Source organism: Colobus angolensis, unplaced genomic scaffold (assembly GCF_000951035.1).
Source record: "Colobus angolensis palliatus isolate OR3802 unplaced genomic scaffold, Cang.pa_1.0 Scaffold188, whole genome shotgun sequence".
Lineage (NCBI taxonomy): Eukaryota > Metazoa > Chordata > Mammalia > Primates > Cercopithecidae > Colobus > Colobus angolensis.
This window is the reverse complement of record NW_012115021.1, coordinates 1,068,512-1,082,299: the sequence shown is the minus strand read 5'-3', so window position 1 is coordinate 1,082,299 and position 13,788 is coordinate 1,068,512. Positions and strand designations below refer to the sequence as shown.

Below are 13,788 nucleotides of genomic sequence, written 5' to 3'. Positions count from 1 at the left end.
GTGGCACATGTCTGTAGTCCCAGCTACTCAGGAGGCTGAGGCAGGAGAATCGCTTGAACCTGGGAGGTGGAGGTTGCAGTGAGCCAAGATCGCGCCACTGCACTCCAGCCTGGGCGACAGAGCCACACTACGTCTCAAAAAAAATAAAAAAAGAAATGTGCTAGAAATGTGCTCTTTTTTCTCTTCCATTCCCATGGTTTCTGTGTCTTCATTATATATAAATATAAATATACATACACACAAACTTATATTTATAAATAAAAAATATATACGCATGTATATACATACATATACATATATGCACACAGATATATATGTATGTGTGTATATATATATTTGTGTATGTGTATATATATGTGTGTGTGTATGTGTGTGTGTGTGTGTGTGTGTGTGTATATATATATATTTCTTTTGACTCCTCTTTGAACAAGGTGGTCTTTTTCCAGACTCACCATTGTCAACAGACAGCACAAGTAGATGGTCCTCAGCTTTGTATGCTGTCTACTCGTGTGGAAAGAGAGGTTAAACAGTTTGCACATGGTCCTTGGTGTCTATATGAATAGCATACATGCACATGTACGCAGAGCAAGCCTAAGAGAAATGGAGTATCATCTCCCTTCCCTCCCCTCCCCTCCCCTCCCCTCCCCTTCCGTTCCCTTCCCTTCGGGTTTCATGCGAAGCCAAATCTGCTGAGAATGCCAACTCTGCTTCAAACAAGTAGTCTGTATTGGTAAGAATAAGCTATGTTACAATAACAATCCCCAAACCTCAGTGGCTTAGAACAGCACATGTTTATTTCTCACTTACATTTCACATCCATCGTGGGGCAACTTTGACTCTTCTGTCTGGGATCCAGACTGAAGGAATAGCCCCTGCCGGAGACCTTACCACTGTCATATCAGAAGAAAACAAGCAAGGGTGGAACCATACACTACACAGTGAAGCTCCTGCTTCAAGCCACCAACTCAAACTCTAGGGCCGGGCACGGTGGCTCACTGTAATCCAAGCACTTTGGAAGGCTGAGGTGGGCGGATCTTCTAAGGTCAGGAGTTCAAGACCAGCCTGGCCAACATGGGGAAACCCTGTCTCTATTACAAACACAAAAATCAGCTGGGCATGGTGGTGCGCACCTGTAATCCTGGCTACTTGGGAGGCTAAGGCAGGAGAATTGCTTGAACCTGGTGGGGCAGAGGTTGCAGTGAGCCGAGATCGCACCACTACACTCCAGCCTGGGCAACAGAGCGAGACTCCAAAAAAAAAAAAAAAAAAAAAAAAAAAAAGAAAGAAGGAAAGAAAGGAAGGAAGGAAGGAAGGACGGAAGGAAGGAAGGAAGGAGAAACTCTAGGAGTGGGGCGCAGCAAACTACATTTCAGCAAGTCTCCAGGTGACTCTGACGCACCCTCAAACTTGAGAACCACTGCTGCATCGCTTGTACTCCCTGCAAACCAGAACATGGACATAGAGGTTTGCTGTAATTCAGGGTAGTTTTAAAATCCTTAAACCTGAGAAAAATGTAAACAGTTTTTAAGGGAGCAATTCAGGCTGCAATGCAGACTTAGACAAAGTACATAGTGCCATCGTCATTTTTTGGAGAGCATCAGCTTCTGGGGAGACCTATCAGCTGCCTTGGCACGTTCTCGCGCCACCCTTCTATGTGGCTTTCTTTTTTAAATGCTGATGTGAGAAAAAGAAAATTGTGAAGTAGTAGGACAAATAGCTCTCTCAATCCTTGAAAACACTGTTGTCCAGATTGCCCCTAGTTTGTATGGTGATGGTGTCACTTCAGTATCTCCATTAGAGGTTAGAACCCAGGACTGGCAGAACCAGGTGCATTTTCCCTTGCCCTAACGATCTGACTTTGGTTGTGTGGCTTAATGCTATTAATGAAATTTAACGTATAATGCTTAGCTGGCCCTGTTCCCTCCTCCTTGTCTTCCATCCCATGATATAGGCATTTTTTTGTGGACGCTGTCCTTTCTTTACCTTTGCTTTTTAAATGGCTTTGTCAACAGCAGAATGCGGACAGAAATGATTTATATTGTTTGGATGAAAATGTTGTTAGACAGGCTTATGCTGCAGGTTTCTTTTTGCTCATTCTAGTCACTGCCTGTATGGCTGTTTTCCTACTGAGATGGAGGACAAATTCCTAAATGAAATTTGGTAATTGCTACCAGTCAGTCCTCTGGTCCTATAAATTATTTCTGATGAACTCTTTTGTAATGTAATATGTGTAGTGGCTTGACCCTGGTTCTGAAAGTCATATAATATTTGTGGTTTTAAAACAATGTCTTATAACTCAGCAGTTATTTTCAAAACCATTTTGAGATAGTCTACCTACATTAATGCAAGGCAAAAAGGAGGCGTTTGAGACCAGCCCGCACAACATGGCAAAACACCATCTCTACAAAACACACACACACACACAAATTAGCCAGGCATGGTGTAGGAACCTGTTGTCCCAGCTACTTGGGAGGCTGAGATGGGAGAATCACCTGAGCCTGGGAGGCAGAACTTGTAGTGATCTGAGATTGCACCACTGCACTCTAGCCTGGGCAACAGAGCAAGACCCTGTCTCAAAGAAATAAACAAATAAGAGCAGCCTGGCCAACACAGTGAAACCCTGTCTGTACTAAAAATACAAAAATTAGCCGAGTGTGGTGGCGCACGTCTGTAATCCTAGCTACTCTGGAGGCTGAGGCAGGAGAATTTCTTGAACCCGGGAGGGTGAGGTTACAGTGAGCTGAGATTATGCCACTGCACTCCAGCATGGGCGACAGAGTGAGGCTCTGTCTCAGAAAAAAAGAAAAGAAAAGAAGAAAAGAAAAGAAAAGAAAAGGAAGAGAGGAGAGGAGAGGAGAAGAGGAAGGAAGGAAGGAAGGAAGGAAAGAAGGAAGGAAGGAAGGAAGGAAGGAAAGCAAGGGAAGGAAGGAGAAAGAAAAGAAAAGAAAAGAAAAAAAGTCCAGTGCCTTCACACTGTAGAAACTCTATCCCCAAATCCCTTCCTACCATAAATGGTCTCTTTTGTGTCCACGCACAACCCAAAACCAATTCAAAAGTCATTCATCTCTCCAAAACTTCATTGCCTGACGAATTTATTTTGTTCAACCCCATATTTATTAGGTACCCCACAGTCTCGTCTTAACTTTTCACTCCAGTTCCCACTCTCCCTTGGACTGGTGGGGAAAGAGAACATAATGGACCCTGTGGTAGATTTTACAATAATATATTCAAAACATTGACCACCCTTCCCTCCCCAGGCCCCTTACTAGAAAATGGAAAAATGACACAAGCGACTCACATGATACTCCTACTGAATAGCTCTGGTCTAAGTCAATCATGGCATGGCAGAGACAACTAACTATCCACCAAATTATGTGTGTTCTCTCCTCCAAAGAATAGCAATATCTCTGGTAAGAAGCAAACTAGCCAGGGAATATACTTCCCAGCATCCCTTGCATCTAAGTAGGGCCACATGACTAGTTGTACTAACGGAATGTGAGAGGAAGTAGTACATGTCCCTTAGCGGCCCAGGTGGTTAGGATGTCATCTGTCTTCTCCATACTCTTTCCCTGTTCTGTTGGCTTGATGCAGAAAAACATGATACGATTGGAAGATGAGGGGCTACAAGATGGAGAGAGCTTGACTGACTTACGACTCAGAGGAGTGTCATAATCAGGCACATCTGTTTGCGACTTCACATAAGAAAGAAAAAAACTTGTATTTGAGCCATTCTGCATTTCGAGTGTGCTGTGGTTGTTACAGAAGCAAGCATTACCTCAACTAATAACATGGGATAATCTCCCTCCCTTTGGCAGGTGATGAGCTGAGGGGTAGGTGGAAGACCTAGTACTGGCCAATGAGAAGTAGAAATCTGCTGCTGGGGGCTTCTGGGAGAGGGTTTCTTCCCTGGCTAAAGGAAGGAGCAGTAACAAGGAGCAGCCTGCCACTGACGTCTTGCCTTTGACCATGACGGTGTGCAGTTGGGATGCTGGTGCTGCAGTGACCTTCTTCAGAGCCAAGACACTCAAAGAGATGCTGCCTTAGAATCCTGATGCCATTGAGCTGCCTTTGGAGCTTGTTATATATTATGTGTGATAAGTACCCTTAATATTGAAACCGCTTTCTGCTATATGTACTGGGATCACTCAAACTGGTATATTTATTCTCAATAGAGAAATCATTCATTCCACAAAGATTTATTGTGTGTCCACTGTGTGGCAGGTGCTGTTCTCAGTGCTGGGGATTCAATAGCAAATATGAAAAAATAGGGTCCCTGGGACCTTTATCTTGTGATAGAGTGTGGGTCTGGCAGAAAGACATGCAGATCCAAGGTCACAATTTTAGTACATTATATTTTTATTAATTTATTAGAGATAAGGCCTCTGTTACCCAGGCTGGAGTACATTGGCACCATCACAGCTCACTGCAGCCTTCAACTAACTTCCTGCCTTAGCCTCCCAAGTATCTTGGGCTCAAGCTATCTTCCTACCTTAGCTTCCCAAGTATCTGGGACTGTAGGCACCATCATGCCTGGCTGTTATTTTAATTTTTGTAGAGAGAAGGTCCAACTATGCTGCCCAGGCTGGTCTTGAACTCCTGGGTTTAAGTGATCCACCTGCCTTGGCTTCCCAAAGTCCTGGGATTACAGGTGTGAGCCACTGTGCCTGGCAGAGGCCATAATTTTAATTCATAGAGTTTCTCAGTAACAACTGTATTTATTCACTCACAAATCTTTTTTTTTTTTTTTTTTTTTGAGACGGAGTCTCGCTCTGTCGCCCAGGCTGGAGTGCAGTGGCGCAATCTCGGCTCACTGCAAGCTCCGCCTCCCGGGTTCACGCCATTCTCCTGCCTCAGCCTCCCGAGTAGCTGGGACTACAGGCGCCCGCCATCTCGCCCGGCTAATTTTTTGTATTTTTTAGTAGAGACGGGGTTTCACTGTGTTAGTCAGGATGGTCTCGATCTCCTGACCTCGTGATCCACCCGTCTCGGCCTCCCAAAGTGCTGGGATTACAGGCTTGAGCCACCGCGCCCGGCCCCTAGATGGCAGCCCAGAAGTTACTACAGGGGTCTCTAATTCTAGTCCTTTCCACCTGGCTTCTGGTCTGGCCTGGTACTGTCTCCAGGCAGTGGAAAGCCTGTGAGTTAGATACAAAAAAACTGGTCTGGGTTTCAGCTTACCTGAAAATAAGCGTCAACATTCCCATTATAATTTTATTTAAATGCCAAATTGCTATGTGCAATGTTCTCATAGATTATGGTAAGGTTAACTGTGTCTTAGCTAAAAAGCCCTCGCACCAGTGGTATGAAAATACAGGAACTTGGCTGGGCGTGGTGGCTCATGCCTATAATTCCAGAACTTTGGGAGGCCAAAGCAGGAGGATTGATCACTTCAGCCTAGGAGAGCAGCTTCAGCGACAAGGTGAGACCTTGTCTCTTCCAAAAAAAAAAAAAAAAAAAAAAGGAAAGAACAGCAACTTTTTACTATATTCAGAAGTCCATTGTGTTCTAGTGATAGTCATCACTTAATAAGCTTTATGCAGTTGACTCCACTTGGCACTGGCAACAAAGGAATTTTTAATGAGTTTGACAGGGAAAGGACACTCACACAGGATTTTTTGGTTTTCTTCTACACAGGTTTTTAAAAGCCTGGTTTGGTTTCAGCACGTTGAGCTTACAGAAAAAATAAAACGCTAGCAAGTCATCAGACTGTTCAATGAAAATGTATTTCACATTAAACACAATGTACATATCATGCAAATGAGGCATCACCACGGTCACAATGGTGCTGTGAGGTACAGCAAATCACAAGAAAACAGACATTTAGCAAAATAAGGCTCTAGGAAAGATGAGAGGCATTTTTTGAAAGCCAGACCATGCTATGGTTTCTGTGTGCCTGTCATAAAGGGACTTGGCCAGTATTTGCCGAGATGGACAGCACCGCATTATGTGGAAGCATGTACTTTATTGAGTATAGACACATACACATACAGTTTCCGTAACTAATACATTCTTAAATGTAGCTGGCTGTAAAAGCACATGAACAAGATTACTAATGAGACTTCTTTGTATCTCCTGGTTGCAAACCTCTCTCAGAATTATGAATCTTTCCAAACCCTTAATTATCCAAGTCAAAACAAAAAGTTTCAAAGAAGAAAAGGTCATTTTAATCAGAAAGCCACATTTCGCCACAAAAAACAAAATTAAGAAAACACACCATTATATGGCATAAAATGTGTGGAGTATACATTCTACTGTCATTTTTCCCATTCAGATTTTTTTCTTAATATTAAAGTCCATTAAAGTGACATACTGGGTCCAATGTGGGCCCCCTATTGTTTCAGAACGCTATGATTTTTGTTTGCACCTGGTTTTATTAAAGCTGGGCAAACACGGGAGCAGACAAAGAAAACTCCCAAGATCCAACGGAAAAAAAAAAAAATAGCAAGAACATTGAAAACCAACCACCTGCACATGAGACATAGGATTCATTCAGCTGGAAAGTCGCTCCATGGTCTGGAGTGACTACAGCGTGAAGATTTTAAGGTGTGACATGAAAGAGTCCTTGCTAGATTCAGTTGCCCATGTATACACAAATATGCATAAGAGAACAGAAATCATTACTGACTGTTTTGACTTCCTTCCTCAACCAAGCTTACTACTTCACCCCCAAAAGAATAATGTGGGGCAATGCATTTTTGTGGGTGGCAAAGCTTAACAATAATTTTTTAAAGGCTTCTTGATACTGCCTTCCAACAGAGAAACTCTGGAGATGGGGAACCTCCTGAATTTCTTCTCTGTCTCAAAAAAGACAAGGAGATATACAGTGCAAGTTGAGTATATGTTTAACTAGAGTTTGGGTAAATGCCTAGAATATTTTACAGGAAAAGACATCTAAATGTTTATGTGCTCCCACTTTGGGAATAAGAATGGTTATAAAGCGAATTGCCGAGCCAGTCAGTCAGGTCATTCAGAGGGTCACTATGATAATAGAGAAGTTCAGGAAGTGCTTTATCAGCAGCTGAAGCTCATAAACAGAACTGTAAAAGGAAACTTTGCTAAAGCCCAACAAGGTGAAAGTCCCAAGGTTTCTACCAAGAGTGGCCAGTGTTTGACATACTACCTAGGAATACAGTTACATTCCAAGCTAATAATTTGGGATCCAGCGGTAACGGTGACAGAAGCTTCTTCAGGCGGCTGGCAGCTCGGATTTGACTATCAGCAGCTTTACGGGTTCTCCAAACACCTGTGTCAATTCAGAAACAAAACCAGATGAGATCAAAGGGAAAACCAAGTACTCTGCAGTTTGTAGCACTATTCTCTCACTAAAACGATCACAACACGCTGTGGCACTTTCTACCTTCTTGGTAATTATATTTTCCTCCAGGGCTTATACAGTATTTCTCAACAGAAGTGATACAGTATTTTACACAGGACTATTCTTTTAGATGGGTCAAATTTTCCTTGTACGGAACTTTCCTAAAACCTGCAGATGTTTAATGTCTCAAGCTTTGTCTTTCAAATGCCCCCAGCCACTCTGGCAACAAAAACCATCAACACGTGTCCAAATGTCCCCTGGTGGGGGTGGTACCACTTTTGGTAGAGAAGAATTTGAGAAATAGACCCAATCATAATTAAAAATATACAAGCAGTGTGAATAAAATGATTTAGTCAAGATTTTTATTTTTGGATAGAGGCTTTGCATTTCTTTTAGAGATGTAAGAAATAAATTTGAGGATCTATGAATACTCTAATAAATTTTGTGGATTCTCTGTTCCCTACTGTATAGTGAGGTAAGTGAACTGCAGGGAAACTAATTTTAAAGTCAAAGTATGTTAAAAACACAAAAAACCTCTTAATAAATATTAAGCCACTTAACTGTCAGGGAGATATGCTCAGGTGAATTAGTATCTTAAGTGTCCAAGAAGGCAGCTGCTTTTCCAAACCAGTGATATAGTTTACTCTAAAAGTGACCCATCACACACCAAGAACCAAGAGAAATGGTCTCTCAAACTTGTCTTATAGGCAACAGCTGAGGTCAGGTAGAAACAAGCATACAAAAAACACAGTGACCTCAGCTCTGTAGCCTCTCCAACTTGTTTCCTCATCTGAAAAATAAAAACATTGGACTAAGTTATTTTGGCCACTGAATTTGTTATGGGAGTGAAGTATAAAAAATAAAGTGACTGAGAAAATGCCGAGAATATAAAAATGCTTTTAAGAATCTAAAATGGCCAGGCGCGGTGGCTCACGCCTGTAATCCTAGCACTTTGGGAAGCCAAGGCGGGCGGACTGCCTGAGCTCAGGAGTTTGAGACCAGCCTGGGCAACACGGTGAAACCCCGTCTCTATTAAAATACAAAAAATTAGCCGGGTCTGGTGGCGTGTGCCTGTAATCCCAGCTACTCGGGAGGCTGAGGCAGGAGAATGGCTTGAACCTGGGAGGTAGAAGTTGCTGTGAGTGGAGATCGTGCCACTGCACTCCAGCCTGGGCACCAGAGCGAGACTCTGTCTCCAAAAAAAAAAAAAAAAAAAAAAAAGAAGAATCTAAAATAGACGCCAGGTATGGTGGCTCAAGGCTGTAATCCCAGTGTTTGGGAGGCCAAGGAGAGAGGATCACTTGAGGCCAGGGGTTCAAGATCAGCCGGGCAACATAACAAGACCCAACCTCTACAAACACTAAAAAAAATTAGCTGGCCCTGGTGGCATGTGCGTATGAGCCAATTACTCAGGAGGTTGAGGCAAGGGGATCTCCTGAGCCCACGAGTTTGAAGTTCCAGTGAGCTGTGATTGCGTCACTGCACACCAGCCTGGGGAACAGAGTGAGATCCCTTCTCTTGAAACAAAAACAGAATCTAAAGTAGGAGGAGCAATTGGAATTATTAAATTATTAAAGGATTTGGTGACAGACTCTAATTATGTTTTCCTTATTCAAAAACAAGCTCCAAACTCAAGTAAATCAAATGTGAGGTATATACAACTAAGTATACCTTACTACAGAGTGTATATAACTCATAGATACTCTTACTCAAATGAGAATAACTTCTGGAAGCACTTTGGCAAAAAAAAAAAAAAAGGCCAAAGGTGGGGAAAAAACCTTCAAGACACAAAAACTGCAGCTCTCTCTCCCTCAGGTATGATCCAAGAATAGATGTCTGCTTTGGAAGAATTCAGAATGGGTCAAGAGAATAGTAGATCATGTGGCCCAACACTCACAATGTATATGCATGATTCTAGATAGAATGTGGGATGTCACTGAGCAAAACTAGAGGTGGGGAAATTCATCTTACTCATATCACCTTGCAACACTACTAGAGTATTCTTTCCTTGCCCCTAAAAAAGCTACACAGGCTGGATTGGTATTCAAACCTTTAGCCAATGTTCTCAACCTTCCCATCTACACACCCTAAACAGCAGGGTTACGACAAGGCGGCTCGGCGCTGAAGGCTCGCAGATGAATTACTTGAAATCTGTCTCAATTCTTGTGTGTGCTGTAGTATACCATAATATATTCATGTTTGCATTTTTCAAATAAAATTTGAGCATCCAAGAGCCTGAGTGATGTACATCCTATCTTCACAAACCCCAGTTAAAGGGTTATAAAGTTAGAATATGATCAAAAGACTGTACCTTTTATTAAAGAGATGCTGTATTTGTCAACAGAAGGTGTTGAGAGGAGTTTCTTGGCCAGGACTGTTAAATCCTTCGATGAGGTTTTTGTTACAGTCGTCCAGGCTGAGATTTTCACTGGATCTCTTGGGGAATGTGGGGGGACCAGTGAAATCTAAGAGATCTTGAAGTGCTCGGGCATTACCAGTTCCATTTTGGTCCAGAGACACCCCAGGAATCATTTCACTCACTGGTGAAAATTCTGGGATAGAGATAAGCTCTTCTTTTGAAACAGGACTAGAAGAGATGAACGAGAGAGAGAGAGGCAGAAAGAGAGAGAGAGACAGACAACACAGCACAACATATTAATTCTATTTGCAATATTTTGTTATACTACGCTTCTAAAGAAGAAGGACTTAGAGTCGGAGTTTTTGTGTAACACATTGTAAAAAATACAAGTGGGTTCAAATTTGAGAAGGACAGATGGTGGACACAGGGCCCCTTGTATGAGAACACGGAAGCAGACTGAGCAGGGCTGTGATGGCCAAGCTCACAATGCCCAAAGGGTGAAAGGACAAAAACCCACAGGCACCAGCATTCTATTACAAAGAAGCAAGGAACTTCCAGAACTTTCTAAATGGGACATTCAGACAGAAAGTCAAAGCCAAAAGTTCAAAGCAAGTTGAGGAAGAGCCCTAATTAACACTGCTCCCAGTGCTACCTTTCTAGTAGTGCCACCTTGGGAGAATTGCTTTTCCTTCCTGCAGCCTCAGTTTCTTCGCCAGTAAAATGGGAACAATCATTTCTCTCTGCCAGGGCTCCTGTGAGTGTGAATCTGATCGTGCTGAGAAGAGTTCATGTGAAACTGCCTGAAGTGCTCAGTTAAGGTTGGGGGACCCATCATGAAAGGATCCCACCACAGCCCACATCATCACTGGCAAAGCCAATCTTACCCTCTGCTTCCTCTCTAAAGTGAGGCTTCCAATCCACCCTGACTTATCCAGCTCCAGCCCAGCCAAGCCTGACTTTCTTTCTCTCTCTCTCTTCCTCTCCCTAGAGATGGAAGGCGGCGTTTCATAATTGTGCCAGCTGTAAGGCCTAGCAAAGGAGCAAGTCCAGGCTCTGAAGAGTGGTGGGCTGAGGGCCTATCATCAGGAATCTCTTAACAGCCAGAGTAAGGCTGCTGCCGGGTTCTTCTTTTTCTTCCTTGTGAGATCTTAGAGAAGAATCTAGAAAAACCAGAACTGCAGAAGCGCAGGGGAACTGTCTCTGGTGGAAATTCATCCTCCAGAGCCCCCATGGGGTCAGCTGAGAAGGCATCCTTGCTTAGCGACTTCCCTCCTTCCCCTTTCTCCTGAAAAACTCCCAAGAGCTTTCCTCTAACAAATCACATGCCCTAGAAACTCTGTTTCAGGCTCTGCTTCTAGGGAACCTGACGCAAGACACTAGAATGTTATACCACTGAGAGCTTTCCCGTAACGTCAATCAAACCTGCTTTAGGTGATTTGGTTGTATAAAAGATGAAGAAACCAACTAAAAGAAAGGGTAGTATTTGGAGAAGTGATGAGGCTTAAATGCAAAAGAAATGAATATACCTCACATCCATAGACTGAACTTCTTCAGTTGAATCATCCAGACTATTTGATTTCCCATCAAGGGCATCCAGATGAACGAGTCCCCCAGCTGGCTTAAGCCCATTAGAGAAAATGTCTTGGGGATAAGTTTCTGGGGCAGCGTGACCCAGACCATTAACTTCCTGGCAGGTGTTCAATCCATTGATTTCTGATCGAGAACACAAAGTCCCTTGTATTAATCATAAAATGTCTAAATAAAGTAACAGGGAAATATAGATCAAGGCAATTAATTTAATGCTCTGCTTCACTGATACTGAAGCATCTTTTGTGGAAGGAGCCACAAACAACCCCATATAATCACCTTCACACAGGGGAAGAGAAGACAAATCACATTATCAGTGTCTGTGCAGAACCTCTGGAGAAGAGCAGAGTCAGGTCCTAATAGTAATAAAACCTGACCAGCAGTTAAGCTCCCTGGAAAGCACTGTGAGCCAGCAGCCAGAGTGCTTCCTATGCTGGGATTATGGGAGTAACCAAGGAACCCAGTGGATTCCCAAGTGGAGCTGACAGTCCCTGTGCTGGAGACACATTCCCAGGGAAGGGAAACTGCACAGGCCCCTGCCAGCAGTCACCCTCTTGGGATTCTTGGGTCTGCTTACCCTGCAAGAAGTCTTATGAGCTTTTGCTACTAAAAGGAAGAACCCAAGAACCAGATGTCACACTCACCCATTTTGTTGGGGACAACTGGTTTTGTCTTATTTTCCATACACACAGCAGGCTGGACCCCCACTTTGGGGTCTTCTTTCTGAAAACAAATGGAAGGTGAATGAAGTGAGGGAAGGCTGACATCACACAGAAAAAAAAAGTGCTTTTTAAAAGCATCCGATGATATTTTGAGCCTGGACCATCTGCCTGTTCTGTGGTAATTCTTTAAATCTTCAGCTGTGTTTCCCTTATTCTTATGTATTTTTATGTCAAGCATTCTCTTTTTTATTCATGGACTACTATGCCTCTCTCTTCATCCCATCCCCCATTACTCTAAGGAAATCTTTAACCTATCCCATCTCTGAAGCCCCTCTTTCTTTTCAGGTACCTAACCCTCCTTAACCTAGCCAGGAACAAAGCAGGAAAACTGCATTTTTTTTCTGGCTAATCCTCTCCAAGACCTACGATTTCACTGAGTGTATTCTGCTGTTCTTTTCTACTTAGTACATAAACTATTAAAATCGTCATTTGAATTCCTACCTTCACTTGTGGAGACACATCACTTTTCCTTGTTCTCTTCATGATTTCATCTATTCTCTAAAAACAAAAAACAAAAAACAAAATCATGTAAGAGGACTATAAAACCAAAAACATAAAAGTAGCTTAGTTTACATGCAACATCACATTTCTCAGAAAACTTGTAAAAGACAAATGTCAGAAGAGGATAACAAGTATAGAAAGGTCTTCCACTGGTTTTGGAGATGTACATCTCTGGCCCCATGGACGAGGTCAAATGCTTGAGAAGTTAACTAGTACGTATCTAGAATCAATATTCAATTTATATCCCATATTTCTCCTCTTCTCCTTAGGCTCCCTATAAATCAACAAATTACCACCTGCCATTAAAGAGGACCACCCTACAGAAAGTGAGGCTGAGGTGCATCACAGGGGAGAAGACCACAGGTTGGTCTCCTGGGTCCCAGGCCTATAGCAATACAAAGCCCAGGTTGGGCCTAGGATACCATGAGAATATGCCTTTATAATCAGTCTCCTTAAACCCAACTTTACCCATAAGTTTAGTGAGTGTAAATGGACTAAACATTCCAATTAAAAGACAAAGAGAAAGACTGTCAAACAGAATTAAAATAACAATTCCTGGCTATATGCTCTTTACTTATAAAAACACACAGAAGAAGTTTTAAGTAGAAGGGTGAAAAAGATTTGACATACAGACACTAATCATAAAAGGGCTGTCAGGCCAAGCACAGTGGCTCACATCTATATTCCCAGCACTTCATGAGGTTAAGGGAGGAGGATCCCTTGAGTCCAGGAGTTCGAGACCAGCCTGGCCAACATGGTGAAATCCCACCTCTACTAAAAATACAAAAATTAGCCAGGTGTAAGTGGTGTGCACCTGTAATCCCAGTTAGTTGGGAGGCTGAGGCAGGAGAATCACTTGAACCTGGGAGGGGGAGGTTGTGGTGAGCCAAGATCGCACCACTGCACTCCAGCATGGGCGACAGAGTGAGACTCTGTCTCAAAAAAAAAAAAAAGCGGGGTGGGGAGTGCTGTCAAAGTAGACTTTAAGACAAGAAATATCACTAGAGCCAAAGGCATATCACGATAAATATATATAAAACAAAACCTGACAGAACTGAAAGGAAAAAATGGGCAAATCCATAATCACAGATGGAATTGTTTTTTTTTCTATTATTTGAGATAGGGTTTCACTCCTGTTCCCCAGGCTGGAGTGCAGTGGCATGATCTCGGCTCACTGCAGGCTTGACTTCCTGAGTTCAGGTCATGTTCCCACCTCAGCCTCCTATGTAGCTGGGACTAGACACATGCCATCATACCCAGCTATTTTCTGTATTTTTAGTAGAGACAGGGTTTCACTGTATTAC

The 13,788-nt window shown here is 42.8% G+C and overlaps 1 protein-coding gene across 4 annotated transcripts in view; it reads right to left on the bottom strand.

Moving 5' to 3' along the window:
* Positions 1 to 5,701: 5,701 nt before the first annotated feature.
* The window catches only part of MAP7D2 (MAP7 domain containing 2), a 116,762-nt gene continuing 108,675 nt past the window's right edge, over positions 5,702 to 13,788 (bottom strand). For all 4 annotated transcript variants that reach the window (XM_011940190.1, XM_011940189.1, XM_011940191.1 and 1 more), the window contains 5 exons: positions 12,425 to 12,481; positions 11,906 to 11,984; positions 11,201 to 11,387; positions 9,627 to 9,902; positions 5,702 to 7,243 (listed from right to left, as the gene is read on the bottom strand). In XM_011940190.1, coding sequence (XP_011795580.1) covers positions 9,653 to 9,902; positions 11,201 to 11,387; positions 11,906 to 11,984; positions 12,425 to 12,481 — 573 coding nt within the window. In that variant the 3' untranslated portion in view covers positions 5,702 to 7,243; positions 9,627 to 9,652. The remainder of the gene's footprint in view (positions 7,244 to 9,626; positions 9,903 to 11,200; positions 11,388 to 11,905; positions 11,985 to 12,424; positions 12,482 to 13,788) is intronic.